This window comes from Vipera ursinii, assembly GCF_947247035.1.
Source record: "Vipera ursinii genome assembly, chromosome: 1".
NCBI classification, from domain to species: domain Eukaryota; kingdom Metazoa; phylum Chordata; class Lepidosauria; order Squamata; family Viperidae; genus Vipera; species Vipera ursinii.
Window position 1 is genome coordinate 339,840,132 of NC_139512.1, and position 26,592 is coordinate 339,866,723.

At 41.0% G+C, this 26,592-nt stretch overlaps 4 protein-coding genes across 8 annotated transcripts in view; 3 read left to right on the top strand and 1 right to left on the bottom strand.

Annotated features, from left to right (window-relative positions):
- UNC45B (unc-45 myosin chaperone B) overlaps positions 1 to 3,270 on the top strand; it is a 28,851-nt gene extending 25,581 nt beyond the window's left edge. The window contains exons 18-20 of the mRNA XM_083351554.1: positions 328 to 445; positions 578 to 733; positions 2,909 to 3,270. Coding sequence (XP_083207680.1) covers positions 328 to 445; positions 578 to 733; positions 2,909 to 3,175 — 541 coding nt within the window. The 3' untranslated portion in view covers positions 3,176 to 3,270. The remainder of the gene's footprint in view (positions 1 to 327; positions 446 to 577; positions 734 to 2,908) is intronic.
- Positions 3,271 to 5,666: 2,396 nt separating this feature from the next.
- Positions 5,667 to 12,162, top strand: LOC310632221 (general transcription factor II-I repeat domain-containing protein 2-like). 3 transcript variants are annotated; one of them, XM_083349278.1, is made up of 3 exons: positions 5,667 to 5,728; positions 7,967 to 10,699; positions 11,524 to 12,162. In XM_083349278.1, exons 2-3 carry the CDS (start codon positions 8,857 to 8,859, stop codon positions 11,535 to 11,537), a joined length of 1,857 nt encoding a protein of 618 aa, XP_083205404.1. In that variant the 5' UTR covers positions 5,667 to 5,728; positions 7,967 to 8,856; the 3' UTR covers positions 11,538 to 12,162. The 3 variants fall into 3 exon arrangements, with proteins under 3 accessions (XP_083205404.1, XP_083205403.1, XP_083205402.1); XM_083349277.1 differs by lacking the exon at positions 11,524 to 12,162 and having other exon boundaries at positions 7,967 to 8,107; positions 8,220 to 11,500; XM_083349276.1 differs by lacking the exon at positions 11,524 to 12,162 and having other exon boundaries at positions 7,967 to 11,500.
- A 474-nt stretch (positions 12,163 to 12,636) lies between these two features.
- On the bottom strand, positions 12,637 to 18,559 carry PEX12 (peroxisomal biogenesis factor 12). The gene is made up of 4 exons (XM_083358829.1): positions 18,392 to 18,559; positions 15,431 to 15,564; positions 14,150 to 14,706; positions 12,637 to 13,087 (listed from the first exon to the last, which is right to left on the bottom strand). Exons 2-4 carry the CDS (start codon positions 15,554 to 15,556, stop codon positions 12,688 to 12,690), a joined length of 1,083 nt encoding a protein of 360 aa, XP_083214955.1. The 5' UTR covers positions 15,557 to 15,564; positions 18,392 to 18,559; the 3' UTR covers positions 12,637 to 12,687.
- A 698-nt stretch (positions 18,560 to 19,257) lies between these two features.
- The window catches only part of AP2B1 (adaptor related protein complex 2 subunit beta 1), an 81,747-nt gene continuing 74,412 nt past the window's right edge, over positions 19,258 to 26,592 (top strand). For 2 of the 3 annotated variants that reach the window (XM_083351528.1, XM_083351530.1), the window contains exons 1-2: positions 19,258 to 19,365; positions 25,971 to 26,028. In XM_083351528.1, coding sequence (XP_083207654.1) covers positions 25,992 to 26,028 — 37 coding nt within the window. In that variant the 5' untranslated portion in view covers positions 19,258 to 19,365; positions 25,971 to 25,991. Of the gene's footprint in view, positions 19,366 to 25,790; positions 26,029 to 26,592 lie in introns of those variants that run through there. The other variant, XM_083351529.1, reaches the window with a different exon arrangement.

Sequence of the window (26,592 nt, forward strand, 5' to 3'; positions counted from 1 at the left end):
TAATACAGTATTGGTGATGCCAAAAGATCTTTTAATTGCAGTAAACCAGGGCTTTTTTTCTCATTGAACGCTCAGAACGGAGTTCCGGCACCTTTTTTGGATGGAACCTTGTAGGGTAGGCAAGGCGGGTTGTATAACATGTGTGAGTTCCGGCACCTTTTTCTTTTACAAAAAAAGCACTGCAGTAAACTATGATTAAAAAAAAGACTTGTCTTTGAGCCAGTTTTGCAAAGTGGAGATTGGCCTATTCTCAGAGTCCCTATCAGTTTCATACTTTTCATTTTCAGCATCCTGGTGCAGTAATTAAAATCCACATGCTTCTTTCAGACAAAAGATCATCAAAGAGAAAGCTCTACCAGACATTGAAAACTACATGTTTGAAAACCACGATCAGCTCCGACAAGCAGCCACAGAATGTATGTGCAACCTTGTAGTCAATAAAGAGGTATGCATTTCCATCTCCTGAAAATTCTGGTGAAGGGATCGCCAGTTTACAGCTTCTTCATCTAGGAATATTCAATATTACTGTATTTTATGGAGCAACCATTTCACTGATTTCCCTCCCCAACTTTCCCAGGTTCAAGAGAGATTCATTGCTGAAGGAAATGACAGACTCAAGTTGGTTGTCCTGTTATGTGGAGAGGATGATGACAAAGTCCAGAATGCAGCTGCAGGAGCCCTCGCAATGCTCACTGCAGCCCATAAGACACTCTGTCATAAATTAACCCAAGTGGTAAGTCTCTTCTTGCTTTTCATCCTCACTATCCAGTTAAAGATGGGAGGTTAAAGTTGTTTTCAAAATTCTGATTTGCTTTGTGTAATTCTTCACTCTTTGCTAGTTACTTTTTCATGTACCGGTAGTAGGGTTTCAAGAAGATATATGAACACAATGGAATACCTGTGCCCCTTGAAGGAGAGAAGGCATCATTCTGCTGTTCTCTCATTTTTTCACTCTTATCCATCACCTCACAACATCTGCAAATTGTCCCCTGCTTAAAATGCTATTGCATTTTAAGTATAAGTTACTCTTGGTTTCAATATACCCAATTGAAAGCTAGGTGGAAGTTAGATCAAAAGGTTGGCATCAGAATTACAGATCAAAATTTAGTAAAACAAATTAGAGATTTAAATTGTGCACATATAAAGAGGATATATAATGCTTTAATTGAATTGGATTTGGAAACGGAATTGGTTAAAGACTGTATGATAAAGTGGGCACAAAATATTCAGGAACCAATCTCGTTGGACACCTGGGAGATAATTTGGGTCAGAAATGTTAAATTTACTCAGGCTCAAAACTTAAGAGAAAATTTTTATAAAATGTTTTATAGATGGCATCTGGATCCCAAGAAGTTGTCCAACATGTATCCTAATTTACAGTCTAAATGTTGGAGATGTGGTAGTTCAGAAGCTACCTATTTTCACATGTGGTGGACTTGTAGAAACATAAAAGCTTTTTGGATTAAAATTTGGTGGAACATTCAAAAGATTTTTAAGAGAAAGATAAAGTTTTCTCCACAATTATTTTTATTGGGTATTGTTGTAGATTGTGATGTTAAAGAAACTAATTTGATGTTGAATATGATAACAGCAGCACGGTTACTGGTGGGACAATATTGGAAGAAGGATAGTTTGCCCACTATAGAAGAATGGGTGTTTAAAGTTTCGAATCTTGCAGAAATGTCTAAGATTTCTGCTTATTTGAAAGATCATTCACAGGAAAGATATATTTCAGTTTGGAGGAGATGGATAAATTATATTCAGAACAAATATGGGACTAAAAAGTTCCATTTAGCTTATGAGTAGATTTTAGTGAGATATTGTTATTGGTACTTTGTTTGTAGTTATGTTAAAGGGGAGTTAAAGCACATTATGAATTTGGTTACGGTAATTGTATATTATGCATAATTTTTATTTAGAATATGATTATTGTAACTATAATCCTGTATTTAGCTCTGGGAAGTGGGGGGGGGGGAAGTGGGTGGGTTTGGGGTGGGAGGGATTTGGGGATATATTGTAAAATTTTGTTTTTGAAAAACTCTTTAATAAAAAAAAATGCTATTGCTTTGCTGGAATGGTCCAAGGCAATCCAGGAATCAAATTTTTTAGGACTATTACAACATTAATATTTCATCCCTTATTTTATTAGATTTTTGTCCCATCTGTATTACTTTATAAGTAACTCAAGGCAGCAAACATATATTACACTTCTTATTTTCCCCACGACAACAAGTGGGTTGGGCTGAGAGAGAACAAATGGCTCAAAGTTACCCAGATGGTTTCCATGCCTAAAGTAGAACTAGAATTCACAGTCTCCTGGTTTAACTACACCAAACTGGGTCTTGTTTATCTCTTATGAATTCCTGTTCTATTTGGTGATATGAATCTATCCTTCATTAGTTCCTTTTTCCTCACAAAAAGAGGGTGGGATGGGGTTTTCATTTTTTCACCTTTTAATGATAAAACTGCATTACAAGGCCAATTAAAAAAAGGAAAAATAAATTAGTAAGCTTTTTTCCTCTCTCCCACAAATGGAGAATAAGGTCACAGTAATTAATCAATAATTCATCATGAAGTTACCCTGACCTGAATACATTTAGAATCAGACACTATCCATTTCAATTAAAATATTTTAATTAAAATTGCATATTTTATTTGTCCCCCCCCCAGCAAATATTCTGGATGGACTATGACTACAGAAAATGCCATTGGTGGCTATTGCAATACTATTTTACTTAGTTTTCTGAAAAGCAATGTTTGCCACACTCACAATCTTTTTAATATGACTAATATCCTAAATTATTATCCTTTTCCTACTTTTGTAATAGGGCCCCATGAACAAAACTGCATGGCATATGTGCTAATCATTCTAATTTCTTCAGACTAATAATAACTCTGATTTGTTTAGACAACCCAGTGGCTGGAGATTTTGCAGAGACTCTGTCTTCATGAAAAGCAGGAGGTCCAGCACCGTGGGGTGGTGATTGTTTACAATTTAATCCACGCAGACCAAGAATTGGCAAAGAAATTGGTGGAGAGCGAGATGTTGGAAATCCTGACCATCATTGGTAAAGAAGTGGATGATCCTAAAAGACAACACATTATCAATGTGGCTCGAGAATGCCTCGTGAAGTTCATGGACTATCGGTTGATCAAACCCCTGACTCAGCCATGAAGAAGCAAGGAAAAATAAAATGACACAAATTAGAGATGAAGGAGAAATTGGAACGTGTATGGGAAAATGATCAGAAAATTAAAGCATTGTCTTCAAAGGTGTCACTTATTCTGCTTTTGCCTTCAGAAATAATCACCAAAATATTTCCTAATTAATAGCTTGGGGGGGGGGGTCCCAAAATTTTGTCCTGGCTAAGAAAATTAATCTTTGAAGTGCCTGCCTAGCCAAATTCTTTGACAACAGGAAACTCCTAAAATCAGAGGACCTGGTATGTCAGTCAGATATGCAATGTACTTGGTAACATCCCAATTGGTGGATACCACTCTTCCTGGTCTGACTGAATCTACAGTGAAAAAGTAAATATCTATCTCAAGTAACTATATTTATTTCTAACAACGTCCTGAACCTCTCGCAGGTTCTAAGGGTCTTCTTAGAAAATACAAATGATAAGGAGTGGCAGCCCCCAGTATTTTGTTTGAGGAAAACCAGAAAAGAGAAAAACTGAGAAGAAATTCCTGGAGATTGGGATGGGGGAAAGAGTGCTCAAACAGAAAGGTTCAAGAGGCTACTTAGTAGAATGAACAGACTTTTCCAAGACACAGGAAAACACACACACACGGAATCAGGATTGTATTAATGTAGTCGTTTATATTTCATGTCTGCTTAAAGCCTCACCAGTTCCTTTTACAACAGTTTTCCAATAAGGCTCTCTTTCCATTTTAATTAAGCTTATCTTTTGTTCCTTTGATTAACCTTGCTCTCTCAATCCAATCTTTTTTTTTTTTGCTAAGCCTAACCCTCTTCTGTGTTTCTCTTTTCTGTGTTTTCTTCAATAAAATAAACACTATTTTTAAGCAGACATTTCTGATGCCACTTGCATCCAAGGTTTGTAGTTGGGTAATGTGGATCAGATGACCTACGTTTTTACAAATTGGCTTCCAGTTACAAGTCCTCAACTTACAACCACAACTGAGCCCAAGATTTCTTTTGCTAAGCAAGAGTTATTAACTGAGGTTTGCCCCATTTGACGTCCTTTCTTACCAGAGTTGTTAAGTGAATCGCTGCAGTTGTTAAGCAAGTAACAAAGTTGTTAAGTGAATCTGGCTTTCCCAATGACTTTGCTTGACAGAAGGTTGCAAAAGGGAATCACATGACCCCAGGAGACTGTAACCGTCATAAATGAGTCAGTTGCCAAGCGTCTGAATTTTGATCCTGTGACCATGGGGATGCTGCAACGGTTGTAAGTGTGAAAAACAGTGCTGTTGTGATTTTGAACAGTCACTAAACAAATTGTTGTAAGTCGAGAACTACCTGTACTGGGCTTTTCTTTCCAAATTATTAATTTATTTATTTATTTAAGAAAGTTTTATGTAGCCACCCAACTCAGTGACTTCAGGTGGCTTACAAAGATAAAAATCCAATATAAAAACAATAAAAAAGAAATAACCTTCCCATCCCACCTGGCAATGACATTCAATCAAACTTAAAGGGGAAGGCATTTTCCTGTTTGTCTCCCCTACATTTCTGGCTAAGGAGAAAAAAATTTGATGATGATATTAGACCTCTACTGCATTGATCATGGAATCCACTGGTAGGACACCAAATAAGGGAAATCCCCTCCCCATTTTTTTAGAGGTTGTATTCTTTACTGTTTTAGCCCCAGCCTAGTCATTCTTCATTTATCAAGCAAATCATCGTGTCCTTCCCAACCATAAAACACCTGCAGTATCTTAAAGACTATAGATTTATCATGAAAATAGTTTGGTAAACCAGTCCACTTTATTAAATGTGGCTTAAATCTTTCCTCAGCTGCACAAGTCTGCAAAAGACTTTATTTTCTCCATTTTGGATTTTTCGAATGTTTGCTTTAGGACAGGGGTCTTCAAACTTCGCCCTTTTATGACTTGTGGACTTCAACTCCCAGAATTCCTCAGCCAGCGTGCCTTAGAACGTCTTTGCTACCTGATTTTTTAAAAAATATTTTAAATATTTTACTAAATTCAAAACACCAATTTATTGATTTTAAAGTCTTAGTTAGTAGCATGTGGCTTTATAGATAAGCTAAATAATATTGCAATACATATGTTCAAAGCTATAAAAACCTAGACTCGTTTTGCCAAACAGTCTAAGAATCTCATTCTTAGTTTGGCTGGCTGATAAATGTGCAGGCAAATTCTGCCAATTTTTATTAAACAATCACTCCGTTACGTGAACGTTGCACAAATATATCAAACAGAATGTTTTCAAAGGTATTTTGGTGATTACAGAATTTATTGGCGGGGAGGAGAAACCAGCTGAAACAGAACACGTGCCCACCAAACTGAACCCTTGATCCGGGGTATAAAAACTCTCGTGAGAAAATGTGATATTTCCCTCACCGCAATGATTGTTGGGAGTTGAAGTTAAAAAGGATTAGAGACGGTGAGTGACCGGAAACAGGAAGTATGATTCATACTGCTTTAGGTGGGGCCAGCAGCCTCGTTCAGAAGTTCTTCCCTTCCTTGGTGAGAGACTTTAAAATGTCGGAGCAACGCGGGATCTGATGAATGTGTGGTAGGTATACCAGTGTGGCTTATATTTAAGCTTTATAGTTTCTTATGCGGTAAACTGAACTTAGTATTTAGAGTATTTTCAAGAAAACTATAGTTAAGAAAGCCGTGGTCCTCAACCTGGGCAATTTTGAGATTTGTGGACTTCGACTCCCAGAATTCCCCAGCCAGAAATCTGGGAATTGAAGTCCACACATCTTAAATGTCAAGAGTGAGAAATGCTGGTTTAGCGGATTGTAGGAACACAAAATAAGAGTCACGTGACAAGGACAGTAAAGGCGGGTCCCAGAGGTTTATTTATTTATTTATTTTACTGCATTTATATACCGCTCTTTCCCTGAGGACTCAGGGCGGTTTACAGGGAGTTAAAAATCAATCATACAAAAGTTAAAAAACCAATTTAAAAAGATTAAACCAACCCTGTACAATTAAAACCCCAATTAAAAAAAAATTCTCCTCAGCCTGGGCCCGAGAGCTCAAAGAGCCAGGTCTTCAGGCCCCGGCGGAATGATCAGAGGTCGGGGGCAGTCCTCAGCTCCACTGGCAGCTGGTTCCAGAGGGCAGGCGCCCCCACTGAGAAGGCCCTATCCCTGGGTGTCACCCGCCGGCAATCCACCCGGTTGGGTGGACCAGTGGTTGTTTACCACCAAGGAACAAAGAAAGCTGGATGAAAGTGGCTGATTAGGAGATTAGTGGTGCCCTGGCTTTTTATGCCCCCAATTTAAAATTAGTAACATTGACTTTATTTTCCTAGAAATATTATTTTGTGATATTGAATTGCAAAAATAATTGCCAGCAGTGAATGGCCATATTGAAGCACCTGGCCTGACAAAGAGGTCCCTGCAAGATGTGCTAAATGCAATGATGAGTGAAGTATAGTCTGAACTGGTATTGTCAGAACTTTGGTTTTGATTCTGACCAGGGCGTGATCATGTAATCTTCTCTCTGAGCAGGTTTGGCAGTCTGGTTCCCCTGGGAATTCTCTGTTTGCATTTGTCTCTGGCTCTGCGGCCTATTGGTGGACATGTTTGGGGCAGAAATAGATCTTATGGAATGGAGGAGTTGAATCTATCGCATTTAAAGTGGTTTAAGTAAACCGTTGCATGTGTGAAGATTCTTTTTTTTCAGTGATTGGTGGATGAAAACTGAGTTATTCTTCCCACTTTCTCTGGGAAGCAGAAATAGAAGAATTGCTACAATTTTTAGAATGGAGAGCACCACTTCCTTCCAGTTACAGGGTTAACAAGTGATGTATTAAAGAAAAATTCTAGAGGGAAAATCAGATGGAATTAAAAATGCAAAGGAAACTAGTTCTTTCTCACAGCAAAGCCATTTTCCAACCAGAGAAAGATGTGTATTTCTTCTCATTGTAGAAAAGGAGCATTAGGATAAATGCAAACATATGCCTTTCACAGGGAATGGCAAATAAACAGTTGAATCTTGAAATCCTGACACAGTTAATTAAAACTTTGTAGCATAGGGCCTGGTTATTTGCAGCACAAGCTGTTTCTGATTAGTTCTGTCCTCTAATAAGATCTGATAGGGTGGACATTCTCTTAGTCCCATCACTCAAGCAGATGATAGGACCCAGAAGATGAGCTTCTTTGTCATGAGACCCGCCCTATGGACCAAAGAGATTTGGATCACCCTATTTATTTGGATTGCCTTATTTAGAAGTCTTTTGACCTGTTGTTTCACCTGGTAGTGGGTGAATTAATTTGTATCCAACTTGATTATTCTTGGATTGTTTTTGGTAGTGTAAAGTTTACCTGGGTGCAACACGTTATTATTTTAATATTTTTGTGTGTGTACATCACCCGAAGTCACATGTCAATTGAATGGTTATATGAATTAATTTAATAAATACATCTTTTTCAAACTAAAAGAAATGGAAAACAATGCTACTTTAAAACTGGATATGTGGATAACAGATTGAGATTTTGTTCCAATGTAAGTACAATTGTGCTTGAGCATGTTGGAAGGGAAGACCATGCTGGTCACTCCAACTCTTGATTCTGTGATGTGGTTATTTGGGCACTGTTTCCATTATGTTATAAACTTTTGCTGATGCTAGTTTGAAAAATCTTGTAACAATAAAAGCAGCATAATAGGAGGTTGTTGACTTCCCTTCCCTAGATGTAGTAGAGGGGAGGTGATGCTTTGATTTGGATTCTTGCACAGGTGAATCAGGCCCAAGATTTATTCTCTAAAGACTGTAACAACTGGATTTTCTTTTCTACAGGTGATGGCTTACTGTTGACATGACCAGAGGCAGTCAAAAGGATTCTTCCTAGCAACACTCTATTCTATCTAAAAAGGACTCGAGTAGCAGAGGACAGAGTTGCAAGATTTGCATACAACGAACAACAGCTATATAAACACTGTAAGTCAGACGTGTCAAACTCAAGGCCCAGATCCGGCCTGTGATGTGTTTAGATCTAGCCCACAAGCAAACTAGTAGGAGTGATTGAATGGTTACCTCCTCACTTCTTCAGGTGTCTTGTCAGCGGCAGCAACACTAGCAGAGGACAGGCAGCTGAAGCCTCCAACGTGTGGAGCTGTTCAGCAGCAGTAATCACAGGCGGGCATGGCTAAAGCGCCCTCTGCTTGAAAGCAAGTGGCTGGCGAGGGAAGTAAAGAAAGGACGGAAGGTGCTTGGATCTTGTGTTTCTTCAGTTCTCACCCCTCCCTGCCTCACCGCCTTTCCGTCCTCTTCCTTCATCTGTGCTGAACTTTCCCACGAGTAGCCGCTCCCTTTGCAAACTTTTCCCCAAAGACGCCAGGAAACACAAGCCGTGCACTGCTGAAGTGTACAGGCTTCCTTCGAATTGCTGCTGCCCCTCCGAGCGAGAGATCTGTGTCTCGGTCTCTCTACTGCTCAGATTCTCTGGTCTCAGGTTATTGGGACCTTAAGAGTGCCGCGAAGAGTGCAACCTTCTTATACCCCAGAAGATTCAGACTCACGGCATCCTATTGAGCCTCCAGAGTGGATACCTAGAGCGCTCACAACTGCTCGCCTCACACAGCACCTGGGACTTTGAGCTTTCTGTGCAGTCTCATACTCCATATATACAACATCTACAGTGAAGAAGACCTGCGTGCCTATACTGATATTTAACCACCATCCCCAAAATGGCCAAACGGAAAGTGGATTTTGAAAACAGGTGCTTTCAGAAAAGGTGGGAAGCAGAGTACCTGTTTGTTAACGTTGAAAACAAGGCCATGTGCCTTGTTTGCGGAGCTAATGTGGCTGTACTTAAAGAATATAACATGAGACGGCACTACGAGGCGAAACATCAGGACAATTTCAAAAACTTGAACATACAGGAGAAGCTAAAGAAGGTGGAAGAGTTTAAAAAGAGACTGATGTCACAGCAGCATATGTTCAGAAAATCACAAAATGAAGCTGCTGTGAAAGCTAGTTTTATAGTCGCAGAAGAGATAGCTAAATCAGCCCGGCCATTTACAGAGGGGGAGTTTTTGAAGAACTGCATGATTAAAGTGTGCGAAGTCTTGTGTCCAGACCAAAAGCAAGCATTTTTGAATGTAAACCTAAGCGGAAATACTGTTGCTGATCGGATATCTGAGCTTGCCACTGATTTACAAGGACAGTTGACTGAAAAAGGAAAAGATTTCATTGCTTATTCCCTTGCTGTGGTTGAGAGCACTGACATCACTGGCACGGCACAGCTGGCAATCTTCATCCGTGGAGTGGACTCAAGGTTATGCGTTACAGAGGAACTTTTGGATATTAAATCTATGCATGGCACTAGCACAGGAAAAGACATATTTGAAGCAGTATCTAAATGTGTAAATGACATGAAACTGCCCTGGGACAAACTTATAGGTCTGGCAACAGATGGAGCACCTTCAATGTGCGGGGAAAAGAGTGGATTAGTGGGAAGGATAAGAGAGAAGATGAAGGGAGAGAATTGCACAGGTGAGCTGACAGCTTATCACTGCATCATACACCTGGAAACACTATGTGACAAAACCCTGAAGATGGAACATGTAATGAGCACTGTAACACAAACAGTTAACTTTATAAGAGCCAAAGGCTTAAATCACTATCAATTCAAATCTTTTTTGGAGGAAATACATTCTGAACTTGGTGATCTTCCCTGTCACACAGAGATGCAATGGCTAAATCAAGAAAAAGTGCTCAGTAGATTTTTTGAGTTGCGTGAGGAAATCTGTCAGTTCATGGAAAGTAAAGGAAAATGCTCCACAGTACTGCGGGATGAAAGGTGGCTATGTGATTTAGCTTTTCTGTGTGACATAACCAAGCATCTCGCTGCCCTAAACCTTCAGCTTCAGGGACGGGACCATGTGATCATGGACATGTATGGTGCAGTGAAAGCCTTTCAATTTAAGCTGCGACTATGGGAGACTCAAATACAGCATGGAAACTTGAGTCACTTTCCCTGTTGCCAAATAATCACAAACCAGGTCTTCACCGCTGTGTTCTCATATGCTCGTTTTGCTGATAAGCTGCGTAAACTTCAAATGGAGTTTACACGTCGCTTTGACTTTGAAGCACAGAAATTCAATTTTGAATTGCTCAGTAATCCATTTGCAGTTGAAGTGGCGAAAGCACCCGTAAACATCCAGTTGGAGCTGATAGAACTCCAATGTAACAGCACATTTAAGGCAAAGTATGACTCTGTAGGGCCCGCATGGTTCACCAGGTTCATTCCTGAAATGATGCCCCAACTTCGCCTACAAGCTGCTCGAACGCTCTGCATGTTTGGCAGTACATACCTGTGTGAGCAACTTTTCTCTGCGATGAAGGTGAACAAAAGTGTACACAGAAGTCTTCTCACTGATACACAGCTCCACTCTATCCTGAGAGTTTCCACAGCTCAGAATTTAACCTCGGATCTGAATGAACTTGTGGGCAAGACAAGATGCCAAACATCTGGCTCAAATGACCCAGGATTTAACGATTCAAGCATCCCGTTGAGTTCCCAAAGTGGTATGTTGGATTTGGATTCGTAATCTTGTTTTATGTTTATTTACCAAACCCATCTTTCATTTAATCAAAGAGAAGCTTATCATCTTGTGCTTGTTTCAGAAGAATTAGAAGAACCCAAACCCCAGGATGATCTAGGCTTGTTCTTCCCATAGAGCCTCTTAAAGTAAAAACTGGTTGAAGCAACATAAAAGCTTTTGTAATAAAATGTCAATGTTTATCGTGATATCTAAATATAATCTCTGTTAAACAGTTTCTTGTGCGTCTTATTTTGAGGAATGTATCATTTGACTTATATGGCTTACAGCTGTGATTTTGGGTGGCTAACATTAAAACAATGCCCAAAACAATTATCAAGAAAATATGAAGAACCTACAGTGGTTGCTAAAAACCCAATAAACTGAACAATACAATCTCATCTCATTTCATAGGCTACCCTTTCCAACCCCAATATTCTGGAGAACATCCAGATCTCAGTGCTTTGCAAAAGACCAGCAGCATCAGGGCTAATATAATATATTGGCTAATATAATATATTGAGGAATATGGATTTCCAGAGGGCAGGTGCTATGGCAGAAAAGGCACTCTTCCTAGGTCACAGTGGACGTAGGCCCACTTCTTCAATTGAGAGGACCCTGAGTGGGCTCTTCCAGTTGGACCTGGTGGGATGGACTGAAACAAGGAAGGCAAGGTCTTGTAAATAACCCAGCCCCTTGCTGTGAACGCTTTATAGATGGCAACTGCTACCTTGCTGCTGCCAAAAGTTTAAATACTAGCTGCTCAGGTTGCTCTCAGAAGCTTTACTATCTTTTTATGATCACTTACAGCAGTGTGCAGCTGAAAGTTATCAACATACAATTTATTATGGAGGCCACAATAGTTCATGTGATTAGAATGCCGAGTCAGAAGACTGTTGAGAGGTCGATGGCTCAGCAGTTCAACACCCAAGAGCCAGCTGCCTGATGGAATGAGCTCCTGTCAATTTGTCCCAGCTCTTGCCCACCTAGCAGTTCGAAAGCAGACAAATGCAAGTAGATAAATAGGTACCACTTTGGTGGGAAAATACCAGACACACAAAAGGAGCTTCCTTGGCCGCCCCATGGGCAACGGTGATATCACTGACTAATCCTTTCAACCTGGAAGTGCCTTGATGGTTCTTCCAATTCAAATGTTGTAATAATTTATGATGTAATAGTCATTATTAAATGCATGACTTTATGCTTACATGTAAAGCAAATTAAAGCAAAGCTATTTTTTTTCTAAACCCTGTTTGCAACTTGGCCTGCAACTCTGAGCTGGCCAGTCAATGACCAAATGGTTCTATGAAAAGTTATTTACCCCTAGAAATGTGCCTCAAGTCATACAGATAAGAAGCAGGTTGGGCCTTTTTCTATCTAATAATCTTTCTCAGCTAACCTGTTTTCACTTTATAGATACTAGGGGGGGGATCAATTAGGAGAGAGAGCTCAAAGACAACAGTTGACAGTAAGTATAACCTGTAACCACACCCTTAAAAGTTAACCCCTCTATTACAAAAAAAACACGCTTAGTATAATCAGAAATGAAGGGACGCGGTGGCTCAGTGGGTTAGGACGCTGAACTTGTCGATCGGAAGGTCGGCAGTTTGGCGGGTCGAATCCCGAGTGCCGCGTAGCAGAGTGAGCGCCTGTTACTCGTCCCAGCTTCTGCCAACCTAGCAGTTCGAAAGCACGTAAAAATGCAATTAGAAAAATAGGGACCACTACGGTGGGAAGGTAACAGCGTTCCGTGTGCCTTTGGCATCTAGTCATGCCGGCCACATGACCACGGAGACGTCCTCGGACAAGCGCTGGCTCTTCGGCTTGGAAACGGAGATGAGCACCGCCCCCTAGAGTCGGAAACGACTAGCACACATGTGCGGGGGAACCTTTACCTTTTTATAATCAGAAAAAAACACCCAATTCTGCAATGTACCATTCCAGTTTTTATATAAAGATCAAAGGATGGACCTCTCAGTTTTCAGGGGTGTATAGTTTGACAAGGTGCTGAAGTTCAGTGGCATAGCCAGTGATGGGGCACCGCTGGTGATGCTTCACATAAGAGTAGACACAGCGATAGCAGAAAACAAAGCCAGAAGTGGAGAGGGCTGTATCGTTGACACGAATTTTACGACACAATGGACACATTGTCTTGAGCTTTGGCAGAAGAGGTGAATCAGTCTCGTAGTCCAGGTGCACAGGTGGTGGTGGGACTGGCATAGCAGTCAGTGATTTGATGGTCTCCTGATTCTCAGCCGAATACCACCACTCCAAGAACTGGAGGAAGAAGATGCCCACAGAGAGGCCAGTGGACAGGGAGAAAGCCAGGGCCCCTAGGATTTTTTTCCCAGCTGACTTCATTTGCTCTTTCATGCTGCAGAAAGGGGCAAGATATAAAAAAAGAAATTAACCGAATTCATGCTATTATTAAGAAACGTGGAAAACATTTAAGACGCAAATCCAGGGTTACAGTACAAAAGGCAATCTGAGAAAAGCCATAAATCCCTGAGATGCAACTATGATTAGCTATTCATCCAAATACCTGGTTTCCAGCATTTAACAACTAGAGGTATAACACGCACACCCAAATTTTTGTAAGATTAGTTTGAGGGGGGAAAAACAGTATAAAAAAGTTGTAAGCAGAAAATTGGCCCTCCAACTCAATAGAGGGCTCTCAAATGACTGTTAGAGAAAGTGATCCTCAAAAACGAAAAAAATCTTAGCCATGACTTTACTCTCCAGGTGTACTTGCTAAATGAGGTATATGTAATCCTTGATTTATAGCCATTCATTTAGCGACTGCTCAGTTACAACAGCACTGAAAAAATATGAATGAACAGTTCTTACACTTATGACTAATACAGCATCCAGAGTCACATGATCAAAATTTGGGCATTTGGCAACCGGCAGGTATTTACAATAGTTGCAGTTTCCAAGGGTCACGTGATCGCCATTTGCGATCTTCCCAGCTAGCTTCCAGGAAGCAAAGTTAATGGGTAAAACTGGATTTGCTTAACAGTCACATGATTCACTCAACAACTGCAGTGATTTGCTTAACAACCATGGCAAAAAAGATAATATTAGGTGTGACTCACTTAAAACCACCTTGCTTAGCAATGGAAATTTTGATCCCAATCATGGTTGTAAGTCAAGGACTGCCTGCATAAAAGATTTTAGAGAGTCTTGACCTATTTCAATCTTTCTGGTGCTAGTTGAAGATGCGTTTCTTTCTTAAATTTTCCCAGGTGTAGTAATCATAAGATCTTTTTCTTAAATTTTCATCTTTATGGTCTACACTTTTATCATCAACTGCCTGGCGAGTATTAGTTTTTAGTTGATATACAAACATTGTGAATATATAAATATACCCAACCATTGAAAGAAGCAAGCAAAAACAGCAAGGGGTGGCTGTTTTAGGGTTTTCATTTCTATTCACCTGTTTGATGACTGCAGGACACCACCAACGGCTACATGTACATTTTCCAAAGCCCGCAGATCGTCTGCTGTCAGCCTGACCAAATACACACCAGCCAGTCTCAGCAGTGGGGAGTGGTGTTGAGCCTTCCCCAGAATGTAACATAGTTGCTGCACCAGAAACCAGCCCTCCCAAGCCATGTTCACAAAGGGGTAGGCAGCCAGGAAGCCCTTGTAAAATCGTTTCCAGCAGGATGACGGAGGATGGATAGAATAATCGTCTTCTTCCTGGAGACGGGAGATCAACTTTTCCAGTTTAGTTCTCAGGTATGGAACAAGGACCAACAAGCAGAGAGATTTCCAATGATGCTTTTGGGATAGTCCAGCAGTGGCCAAAGATCTCTGCTGATTCCTTTTGCTTTTCAGTGCAACTCTCTTCAAGCCATAGAAATTTTCAGAAAATGAAGCACTGCACCGGAAGAGGTAATGCTGCTGGAGTAGAAGATCCAGGATGGTGTAGACTTCATCAAACCAGCGCCATAGGAAACCATAATATGAAGGATTGGATTCAGCCAATACCTAGTACAAAAGACAATCAAGGGTAAGAGTAATAAACCTGAATGTGTCAAGAGATTTTTATTGATGTTTGAAACATTTTGTTTTGGCTACTTTGTGGATTTTTTGCTTTGCGATTGTTGCAAGATAACACAGCCTTTTTCAAGATGAGGGCTATGTGGAGTTAGAAGTTGTGTTCCATTACTGGATCAGGACCAGGATCTAAAAACACGATATAGCTAGCATACACACAAACACAAAAACAGATTTAAAATACAGTAATAACATAATACTATTACAATATTTCATAATTTACTCTTCTCTCAAATTCAAATTTCATAATCTTTGGAAAGTTTTATGGCCATATTTATAAATTGGAATCCACATTGATGTGTAAATAGAAATTTGCTTTAATTATTTTCAGCAGAAAAATGAAAAAAATTCTAAGCCACAAATTTTAATTTACAGATTATATAATCTAGACTTCCATTTTAAGTTTAGTGGAAACTCACTGATCCAATTATCCTGGTTTAACTGCAAGGTCTGAGGCAGGATTTTCTTTATTTGATACCTGAAATAAATCTAACTGTAAAAAAGATGGGACATCACATATGCATGCAATTTTTTTCCAGTCCTTCCATGCTTTCATATTTCCTTCATTATTCTGACCATTATTCAACCTTAGATAAGCCCAGAAAACTAATGGTTATCCTTCCCTCAATACTCACTTACCAACCATTCTTCTCACCTTGATCACATGCTGAAATGCTGGTCTCACAGCAGTCATCAAACTGTCTTGGGCAACAACTTCAAATATAGAAGGCCTGTCCACATATGGGTAGATGGCAGTGACATGAGCTCCATGTTCTGCCATGGTCTCTTCTGGAATAAAAACAAACAAACCTTCCAAAATAATTCAAAACAGAAATGGGTTTTAGAAGACATTATTACAAAAGCCCTCAAACTTTCTGTCTAGAATGATATATGGATATATTTAAATTATTGATCTTTTCATTTCTAATTTGATTGAAAAATGGCAAGTTAATGTTAGCTGCAAAGTCGTGTCCGACCCATCACGACCCCATGGACAATGTTCCTCCAGGCCTTCCTGTCCTCTACCATCTTCTGGAGTCCATTTAAGCTCACGCCTACTGCTTCAGTGACTCCATCCAGCCACCTCATTCTCTGTCGTCCCCTTCTTCTCTTGCCCTCAATCTTTCCCAGCATTAGGCTCTTCTCCAGTCAGTCCTTCCTTCCTTATTAGGTGGCCAAAGCATTTGAGTTTCAACTTCAGGATCTGGCCTTCTAAATAGCAGTCAGGGTTGATCTCCTCTAGGACTGACTGGTTTGATCGCCTTGCAGTCCAAGAGACTTGCAGGAGTCTTCTCCAGCACCATAGTTCAAAGGCCTCAATTCTTTGGCGCTCAGCCTTTCTTATGGTCCAACTTTCACAGCTATACATTGCAACTGGGAAGACCATAGCCTTGACTATGCACACTTTTGTTGGCAGGGTGATGTGTCTGCTTTTTAGTGTGCTGTCTAGATTTGCCATGGCTTTCCTCCCCAGGAGCAAGCGTCTTTTAATTTCTCGGCTGCAGTCCCCACCTGCAGTGATCTTGGAGCCCAGGAAAATAAAATGTGTCACTGTGAACTGTGGTGATTGAAAATAGGCTCCTGAGTGCATTCATGGTGCTAATTGTGGATGCCTTGCTGCTCTCTGAGCTTGGTGGTTTACTTGCAGACGTCTCATTACCCAACTGGGTAATACCATCAGTGCAAGGGTAATGAAATATCTGCAAGATCACCACCAAGCTCAGAGAGCATCAAGGACTCCACAATTCAACTCTGAGCTATAAATATTCTCTTCTGTTAGAACAGGGGTGTCAAACTGCCGAATGTGTCATAGCGTCTTTTTATTTCTTGGTTGTAGTCCCCGTCTGTGGTGATCTTGGAGCCTGTCACTTCCTCCATTTCTTCCCCATCTATTTGCCAGGAATTGAGAGGGCCAGATGCCATGATCTTGGTTTTTTTTAATGTTGTTTCAAGTTTATTTAATACAGTATGCTATTTCCCTCAAGGACAATGAAGATGTATATAAGACTGGCATGGCTCTTCGTAGTTGCTGGATGCACCAAGCCACATATCATATACAGTTTAGCCTAATATGCTGTGTGAACACAAAACCCATGATTAGCACATAGTCCACCTTGCCATGCAAAGGAGGTGATACCGAGTCAACCAAGTTTAACCATGAGTAAGTACTTTGCACAAATGTACCTTATATCTATCATTTTCTTCAGATTTTTCCCTCTGTCTTTTCAATATATAATTTAAGGTGGCAATCATATTTAATACTTCTGCCTCCTATTTTCCCCACAACAGTTGTGTGAAGTAGGTTGGGCTGAGGCAGAATGAATGGCCCAAAGTTGCCCAGCCATCTTTTATGCCTTAGGGAGGCCTAGAGCTCCCAGTCTCCAAATCTTCTACTCCAAATCTTGCCTGCTGCTTCATACGTTTTCCTCACCAACAGCCATCCTCCATCCTGTCAATCCCCCACCCAAGCCTTTCTCTCCAGGAAAAGAGCCTGCAAGAAATCTGAGGGAATTCAAGGCCGCTGCATTTCTCTGAAAGGTGTGTTGCAGGTAGGGTCAGAAAGAGAGCTGGATTCAAATCCTTGCTGAAATACATGTAGTCCTCCACTTATGACCACAATTGAGCCCCAAATTTAGGTTGTTAAGTGAGAAATTTGTTAAATGAGTTTTGCTCATTTTACATCTTTTCCTGCTACATTTGTTAACTGAATCACTGCAGCTGTTAAATTAGTAACAGGGTGGTTAAGTGAATCTGGTTTCCCCATAGACTTTGCTTGTCAGAAGGTCGCAAAAGGTGATCATATGACCCCGGGTCACTGCAACCAGTTGTCAAGCATCCGAATGTAAATCACGTGACCGTGGGGTGCTTCAATGGTCATAAGTGTGAAAAATGGTCATAAGTCACTTTTTTTCCAGTGCTGTTGCAACTCTGGTCACTAAACGAGCTGTTGCAAATCGAGGACTATCTGTAAACAAATCAACTTGGTGAACTAGGCGAGCGTGATGCAAACCCCGAGGACGCTGCAATCAAATATCCTTGGGTCCAGGATATTTGAGGGAACACCTGCTGCCAGCATCAAGCTCCCTTTGTCCTGTGCGCTCCCACAGGGAGGGTCTTCTCAGGGTGCCGCCGGTCAAAGAATGCTGGCGGATGACACCCAGGGGGAGGGCCTTCTCTGTGGGGGCGCCTGCCCTTTGGAACCAGCTGCCTGCGGAGCTTAGGACTGCCCCCCGACCTTCAATCATTCCGCCGAGACCTGAAGACCTGGCTCTTCGAGCTTTCCAGCTCAGGCTGAGTTTTAATTGGGTTTTAACTGGGGTTTTACCTGTTGCAGGGACTTACGGTAGTTTAACCTTTTTCAAATTGGTCTTAATTTTTGTATTAATGTTTTAAAAATTATACCCTGTAAACCGCCCTGAGTCCTTCGGGAAAGGGCGGTATATAAATTCAATAAAAAAAATAAATAAAAATAAATAAAACTCTTAAGACCAAATGAATCCACAAGGGAAGCCGCCTGATGCCATGAATGACTATGGCCATTAAATTGCTTTGTGATCACGGCAAGGGCTAGAGCCCACATTCTGGCAGAAAAAAGCCATTACAAGGATGCTCTTACACTTCTGCGCCCTATGTGCTGGAGAGGGACAGGTCAGGATTCCCCCCACTTCAATCGCCCTCCGTGCACGGCCGCTTCCCCGGTGCTGCTGCTACCGCTTGCCGTTCAGCGCCGTAGAAATCCAGGCCGCGCTAGACTTTCCTTTAGTTTTGCTTCTACCACACCATAAGAGTTAAAAAGGTAAAGGTTCCCCCGCACATACGTGCTAGTCGTTTCCGACTCTAGGGGCCGGTGCTCATCTCCGTTTCAAAGCCGAAGAGCCAGCGCTTGTCCGAGGACGTCTCCGTGGTCATGTGGCTGGCATGACTAGACACCAAAAGCACACGGAATGCCGTTACCTTCCCACTGTAGTGGTCCCTATTTTTCTATTTGCATTTTTACGTGCTTTCGAACTGCTAGGTTGGCAGAAGCTGGGACGAGTAACAGGCACTCACTCTGTTAGGCAGCACTCGGGATTCGACCCGCCAAACTGCCGACCTTCTGATCGACAAGCTCAGCATCCTAACCCACTGAGCCACCGCGTCCCTTTTACCATAGAGTTACAAGAGGGCAAAACAGGCGTGATTCCGTTGGGAGGACTCTCCCGCGGGAGAACAGTCGCTCTTGATGTTGGGAAAAAAAATGCCCCATACGTTTATATGAGGAAACCCTCTTTACGCTCAAAACTTCGGTCTGGAAAGCTAAAAAATGCAATGCAGTTTACGAGCAGTCGCATCTAACCTTATGGCACGACGTTCCTCCGTTGCAGGAATAGGACCGGAAGAAAACGGGCGTGCCGATCTAGGCCACCGAAACTCTGTGGCTGCGGACGCTCTAAGCAGGAAGGCGTGGCGCATATCGTTGGTCGGTCTTCCCAGACAGCCCGGTTTCCGGTCTCCTCCCAAGCCAGGCGGTTTTACGGTTGCTTCTGACCGTTACTACTTCGTCCTCCTCCTCCTCCTCCTCCGTCGTCGTCGTCCTTCCTTCAGTATCAGGTCTGTTCGAAGACTCCCCTCTTCGTGGTAGGTTAGTTGGGGATGGGCTGTGGTTCCGCCCATTGAGGAATTGGCGGCGGTGGGGGAGAGGATGAGTTGCTCCTCCCTTGGGTAGGGTCGGCAACCTCGGCTCTTTTATGACTCGTGGACTTCAACTCCCAGAATTCCTGAGCCAGCATAGCTGGCTCAGGAATTCTGGGAGTTGAAGTCCACGAGTCATAAAAGAGCCGAGGTTGCCGACCAAGGGCTTGATATGAGGGCGGGGGTCGGCTTTTTCCCCCCTTGGCATTCCGGTGGGGGTTCCTTACTGGCGAGGTGGGAAAGGCGAATAGCATAATAGCATAATTTCTCCCCAGTCAGAATGGCTCCCTTCCCGGGTGGAGCTTGCAGGTTCCTGTTCTCGGGAAGAAAAGTGTGATATCGTTGCTTGGGGAGGGAAGTAGAAAGGTGATTGGAAGGGGGGGGGGAGAGAAGAGGAATAATTATCTATCTTGGGGAGATGGTCCTAGTTGCCCCTCGCCTATTCTGCAGGCCTTAATAGCTCCTGTTTTATAAGCCGCAATCAAAAGATCACAAGGTGGGCAAGTCCCCCTGCCATCGAGGAATTTACAGTTTGCAATTGGAAGTGTTGGGGGAAAATGAGGAAAGTGAGCAAAAATACGGGAGGAGAAAGTTTGGGACTGGTTAGATGGCAGGTATGGTTGGTGGTGGTGGGGAGGTAGAGAGGCTGGACTTCTTTCCATAAATATCTTTTAAGGGAATTTGGGGTCAGGTGGAAGAGTTGGAGGGAATTTTAGGAACAGGAAGGGGATGTGAGGTGAGCGTGTGCAAAAACACACAAGATATTTCTCTGGTTGGGGAGGGAGGAGAAGGTCTCTGTTTGAAAGCATAGATGGGAATAGCTGGAAAAGGAATTTGCTGTCCTTGGGAGAGAAATATGGAGGTTCTGTGTGAAAAAAGTTAAGAGTTGTCTTCACTGTGAGCCAGTTTAATAGGGTGGATATAGTCAGTCACCACTTATAAAATAAAACCAGTAATAAAACAAAATGAACATTTTGTATTTATTAGAGTTACTGCTTACCATTCATACAGGAGTTTGAGGCAGGTATATAGTGCCCCCTCCCCTTATGTTTCCCTAGAATAAGAGACCTGTGAGGCAGTGTTGGACAGGGAGAGTGTAACTATCCACAAGGTGCTGAGAATATTTTACATTGGCTGTCTCTGTAAAGCGATGTCTTATTAAAGAATTTGATAGAGCAGAAGTGGCGGGAGTTATTGTTGCAAATGAAAAATGGTATCAAGCCAGGATTTCAAATAGATATCTGGTGGAATTTCCTAGTAGTTCATGGTTGGGAGTCAAGTAAAATGACTAAGATTTCTTGTTGTAACTATAGGTCATAACATTGTAACATGGCATAAAATACAATAGAACAAAATAAAATAAAGATTGTTAGATACAAAGAGGCCAAAACAGGATACAACCAGGGTTATGATTAAGAACTTGAGTTTAAATGACAACAGAGCAAAAGTAGCAATCTGGCTACTAAAGTTAAACATATCTGCAACATAATTTAGCCATTTGAGTCCAAGCTCTTCAATTCGTTTACCATTAATAATGTCAAAATCTCATTGTAAATGGGACAATGGAAGACAAAGTGAAATAGTACCCTTCACTTAGACACCAAGGGGACAGAGTCACTGTTCAACAAAGTGTTTACAAAATCTCCCCTCAAGATATTTGTAGGCATAGTCTGCAAATGGATATAAAATACTTTCTGATTGAGATGTTGGTAATATTAACTGAGTACTAGGAGAGGCTTCTATGTTTTTATAATGATTAAAATCTGTGTTGCAGTAGCATGTTTATTCTATTTTTATCCTGCTTTTATTGCTTTATAAGTAACTGAACGTGGCAGAACTAAAGGTGACTTTATAAGTAAATAAAGGTGGCATACATATATGCCTACTACTCCTTCCCCCTCCTCTTTTCCCCACAAAACAACCCCTGTGAGGTGTGTTGGGCTGAGAGAGAGTGACTGGCCCAAAGTCACTCAACTGGCTTTCATGCATGAGGTGGGACTAGAACTCACACAGTCTATGGTTTCTAGGCCAACACCCTACACCACATATAAAAAAAATAATGTTTTCTGCTTTCTAAGAGTTGAATTGGGATCGGTGACAAAAGTGCAGTCCATTGATGGAGAAAGCAAAGTTTGGCAAGGTAGATTCTTGAAGACTTTCTGGTTTCTTATAGTGCCCCAGCAATGCATGATGTATTCTGACAGCAAAGGAAAGTAACCCAACATCTATTCTAGATTAGCTATGGAGGTGATTTGGGGAGCCCCAAGATCTTCCTTATTAAGATGTTTTAGACTGCCTCCAGTTGAAAAATAATCTCCTTATCCCATCTCCAGATTTCAGCCCCATGCAGCATCTGGGCTATTGGCATGCCCTGGAATATTTTAAATTCAAGGTAGGAAATGTTTCTGATCTAAACAGGCAAAGAGGAGTCTTGTGTTAGTCTTGGTTCCCACAACACACTAAATTGGAATCTGGTTAGCCACATTTTTCCTACTGTGTATGAACTAATCTATCTGGTTAGTTTGTTTCTTGTGGAATTCCAATCCTGAAAATTGAGGGCTCCCCCCGCAAAAAAAACCCATAGTTAACCATGAGTTACTGCACTCTGATCACAGTCAGATTGCACAGAAGAGAAGAATGTACTAAAAGCTTGGTGGAGGCATTTGGTTCTTTGCAGAGACAGTATTGAAGCACCTGGCCTGACAAAGAGGTTTCTGCAAGGTGTACAATGATGAGTGAAGTATAGTCTGAACTGGTATTGTCAGAACTTTGGTTTTGATTCTGACCAGGGCGTGATCACGTAATCTCTCTGAGCAGGTTTGGCAGTCTGGTCCCCCTAGGAATTCTCTGTTTGCATTTGTCTCTGGCTCTGCGGCCTATTGCTGGACATGTTTGGGGCAGAAATAGATCTCATGGGATGGAGGAATTGAATCTATCGCATTTAAAGTGGTTTAAGTAGACCATTGCATGTGTGAAGATTCTTTTTTTTCTAGTGATTGGTGGATGAAAACTGAGTTATTCTTCCCACTTTCTCTGGGAAGCAGAAATAGAAGAATTGCTACAATTTTTAGAATGGAGAGCACCACTTCCTTCCAGTTACACTCAGGGTTGACAAGTGACGTGTCAAAGAAAAATCCTAGAGGAAGAATCAGATGGAATTAAAAATGCAAAGCCATTTTCCCACTAGAGAAACGTGTATTTCTTCTCATTGTAGAATAAATGCAAAGTTTAGACATTTTTTCCTCTAGAAAAAATGATATGTCTTTCACAGGGAATGGCAAATAAACAGTTGAATCTTGAAATCCTAAGACACAGTTAATTAAAACTTTGTAGCATAAGGGCCTAGTTATTTGCAGCACAAGCTGTTCCTGATTACTTCTGTCTTCCAATAAGATCTGATGGGGTGGACGTTCTCTTAGTCCCATCACTCAAGCAGATGATAGGACCCAGAAGATGAGCTTCTTTGTCATGAGATCCGCCCTATGGACCAGAGAGATTTGGATCACCCTATTTATTTAGATCGCCTTATTTAGAAGTCTTTTGACCTGTTGTTTAACCTGGTAGTGGGTGAATTAATTTGTATCCAACCTGATTATTCTTGGATTGTTTTTGGTAGTGTAAAGTTTACCTGGGTGCAACATGTTATTATTTTAATATTTTTGTATGTGTACATCACCCGAAGTCACATGTCAGTTGAATGGTTATATGAATTAATTTAATAAATACATCTTTTTCAAAGTAAAAGAAATGGAAAATAATGCTACTTTAAAACAAGATCTGTATAAAACTGGATATGTGGATAACAGATTGAGATTTTGTTCCAATGTAAGTACAATTATGCTTTGAGGATGCTGGAAGGGAAGACAATACCATTTTGGCTCCCAGCACTAGGGTTAGCAATAGAGATAGTTTTTGATTACTGTAAGCCAGTATGAAATTCGATTCCTTTGAACTGAATAGGATAGGTTTTCCCTTCCTTTAATCTGATAGAGTTTAATATATTCTCCCTTCTGCCACTCAGGCACAAATATGTTTCTGCCCTGTCATTAAGTTGGGGTTAATTCTCTGCCACAATATGAGGGTGGGCTGCTCTACCAGTTTCCTGTGCAAAGAAAGACACATTGCTTTGAAATGCTGGCTCTTGCTGGCATCCGTGAAATACTGTTAAAGCTGTTAGGGAGAAATGATTCTCAGATTGGAAACAATATAGTTTGTGTCTTCTTCCCTCTGAGGTTGTGTAGTGGCGGGGGGGGGGGAGGCAGGGGCTGCTGTGATGAAACAGCCTTCAGTCACGAGTGCTGCTTAGCTGAAAGAAGCATCTTCTGTGTGTTCATTTATTCCTTCCTGGCTTCTTGAATTAGATCGAGGATGGGTGGTCTAGCTTTAGAGAAAAACTCTTTTTATGATTGTCATTATTTATTGATTGGGTTTCAAAGCTTTCTGACTCCAAAAACATGCTTACCATATTTCAAGGAATACATAATTTAAAAGAAATAGGATACCCAGATAAAATTACAGAAACAAAATTCAGGGAAATAAATTGACAGGACTTCCACAAACATTCTGACCTCAGGATGTTCCAGAGAGTAGGGATCGAACAGAGATGGCACGCTTCCTCGGTCCTGTTAGATGACAGTGTTTAATTTAAGGGACCAGGAACGCATCCACTTTGTTCGATCATACCAGATTGGCAGAAATAATTGGAGAAAGGCAGTCGCTTAAATAACCAGTCACTATTCCAGTGATGGTGAACCTTTTAGAGAATGAGTGCCCAAACTGCAACCCAAAACCCACTTCTTTATTGCAAAGTGCCAACACGGTAATTTAATCTGAATACTGAGGCTTTAGTTTAGAAAAACTCGTACATTAACATCTTTTGTCTTAAAAAAAACACAATAACAGAGCTTTCAATGATACAAACAACTTTTTATTGAAAGGTAAAAGTTTGCCTTTGGCATGCTTTTGAACAATTAATGTGATTTTTGCTGTTGTATGCATGCTGATAATTTGTCTAACCTTGGCTTATACTTTGTAAGTTTGAGAGCAACACATGCAGCCCTCAGGTCATCTGTTAGTTTGTTTCTGGTGTCAGATTTGATATAATTCAAAGCTGAAAATGGTGCGCTCGCTCTGGAGGCTAGGAAGGGGCTTGAGAAATGGCTTTTTCCTGCGAAAACTTAGCCAAAGAGCGAGGCACGTGTGCCCACAGAGAGGGCTCCGAGTGCCCCCTCTGGCACATGTACCATAGGTTCACCACCACTGCCCTATTCTATGAAGGGCTTTATTGGTGACCAATGCAGCTCATAAAGCAGCAATAACACAAGGGCAAAAGATACTATATCCTACATATGTATTCCCTATTCCCTTTGGAGGAGCTATTCTCTTGGAACAGAGAAAATATTGATACGTTTCACTTTTTCATTCAAGACTGATGGGGGTCTTCCTAGACTTGCAGCTACTATAATGTGCCTAGAACAGGTGGTAGTTATAACCGAGAGGGCCTTTTCACAGAGTCACCTTGTGCCCCAGTTGCACCCTTTCCTTGACAACTCAGAGGCCACCCATGCTTTGGTCACTTCACAATTGAATATTGGGCATACTGTTGAAGACCATCCAGGAGCTACAGCTGGTTCAAAATGCAATGATGCCCCAGGCAGCTCACTTGGTCCTGCCCAGAAAAAGTCCTGCAAATCCAAGAAATTTTTATCCGCCAGATAGCTTGAATACCCTTCGCTATGGTCCTGGAGATGTTCCAAGCCTTTCTTGCCTAAGGTATACTTTGTCTTCCTGCACTTCACCTGTCGGAGTGACTCAGAGAATTGAGGTGCATTTCAGAATCAGTGCACAGAGAGGCTTCATAGGAATAATCCAGGCAAAAGCCTCAGTTAATTGCCAATGCCAGGTTGCAACCAAGGCCTCAGACGTGCTACCCAGCCGATTCTCTTTGTATGTATTGGCACCTCAATTACTTGAGACAGGTCAATGTTTGACTCTTATCAGCATCTGTACTTAAAGAAGTGAAATGTATTTTTATATATAATTCGGAGCATAAAAACTGCTTCATATCTTTAGAGAGTAATTTTTCTCTTTTTACATTGTTTTTCCTGGTACATACTGATATTAATAATTACCTAATATTATAGATAAGATGTAGCAGGACACTGAAGACCTTTTATTACCATAAAAATTATCACCTGTCAATTTGCAACATTTGCCCATCAGATTTTAGGAAAGGTCATTAGTTTAACTCAGCCTGAAGCTTCACAGTAAAAACTACAAAGTTGATTATTAGTATTATTTGATCTGTTAATTTTCTTTGGAATGATTGTCATATTGAAGGTTATTTTAAAATTTTGTTTTTTTTAATATATTGAATACTATTTACTATTCTGTGGTACGTTGGAACTAATCGATTTACAGTTTCAAGCAGATAACAAAACTCTTATTTCGAAGCAGTCACAAATGCATTTGCTATGAAAAGAGGTGCAGATTTCTTAAACTAAGTGGGTTTTTTTTCCCCCTAGGTGCAGTAGGAATCCAAAATCATGACAGACTCCAAATACTTCACCACCAATAAAAAAGGTCAGAGTTCATCTGCAATGTGATGTTGCCTTTTAACTCTCTACACTGGATACAGTCTGCCTCCCTGTACCTCTTGCTGGGTTACATGAGAGGGCAAGGTGATATGAGAATTAAGATAAAAGCATTCTTCATCCCTGCTGTAGATCAAATGGATGAAGAGACTGGTTTGGTTCACACAAGTTACTAAGCCATTTTTAAAACAGCTTTATTAATAAGATGTGATGGCATAGTTCATCGTTCAAGGTTCAAGGTTAATGTAATCATTTTAATTGTTTTTAATTTTTGTAATTGTTGTATTGGTTTTTTTTTTTAAAAAAACAACAACTTGTGAACCGCCCTGAGTCCTACGGGAGAAGGGCGGTATATAAGTTTAATAAATAAATAAATAAACAGTCTAGCCAAGCCAATCAAATTAAGCTTAGGCGTGAGGATTTTTTTTGAAAGGGTAGTTGTTTTTTAATCAGTTGAAATACAATGAAAAGTTATTTCCACAATTTCAGCTTTTCCCCACACTCATAGTTTTTGAGCTACTAACCTCAATGCATAAAGAACAGTGGAAAGAAA

What these genes read in the sequence shown, in the direction of transcription:
- LOC310632221 (XM_083349276.1), top strand. Translation starts at nt 8,857, where the DNA reads ATGGCCAAACGGAAAGTGGATTTTGAAAACAGGTGCTTTCAGAAAAGG.
- PEX12 (XM_083358829.1), bottom strand. Translation starts at nt 15,556, where the DNA reads ATGGCAGAACATGGAGCTCATGTCACTGCCATCTACCCATATGTGGAC. An exon ending in CATTTCAGCATGTGATCAAG is followed by an intron (nt 14,707 to 15,430) that starts GTGAGAAGAATG and finishes CTTTTGTACTAG; the next exon opens with GTATTGGCTGAATCCAATCC. An exon ending in GTCCTGCAGTCATCAAACAG is followed by an intron (nt 13,088 to 14,149) that starts GTGAATAGAAAT and finishes CCCTTTCTGCAG; the next exon opens with CATGAAAGAGCAAATGAAGT.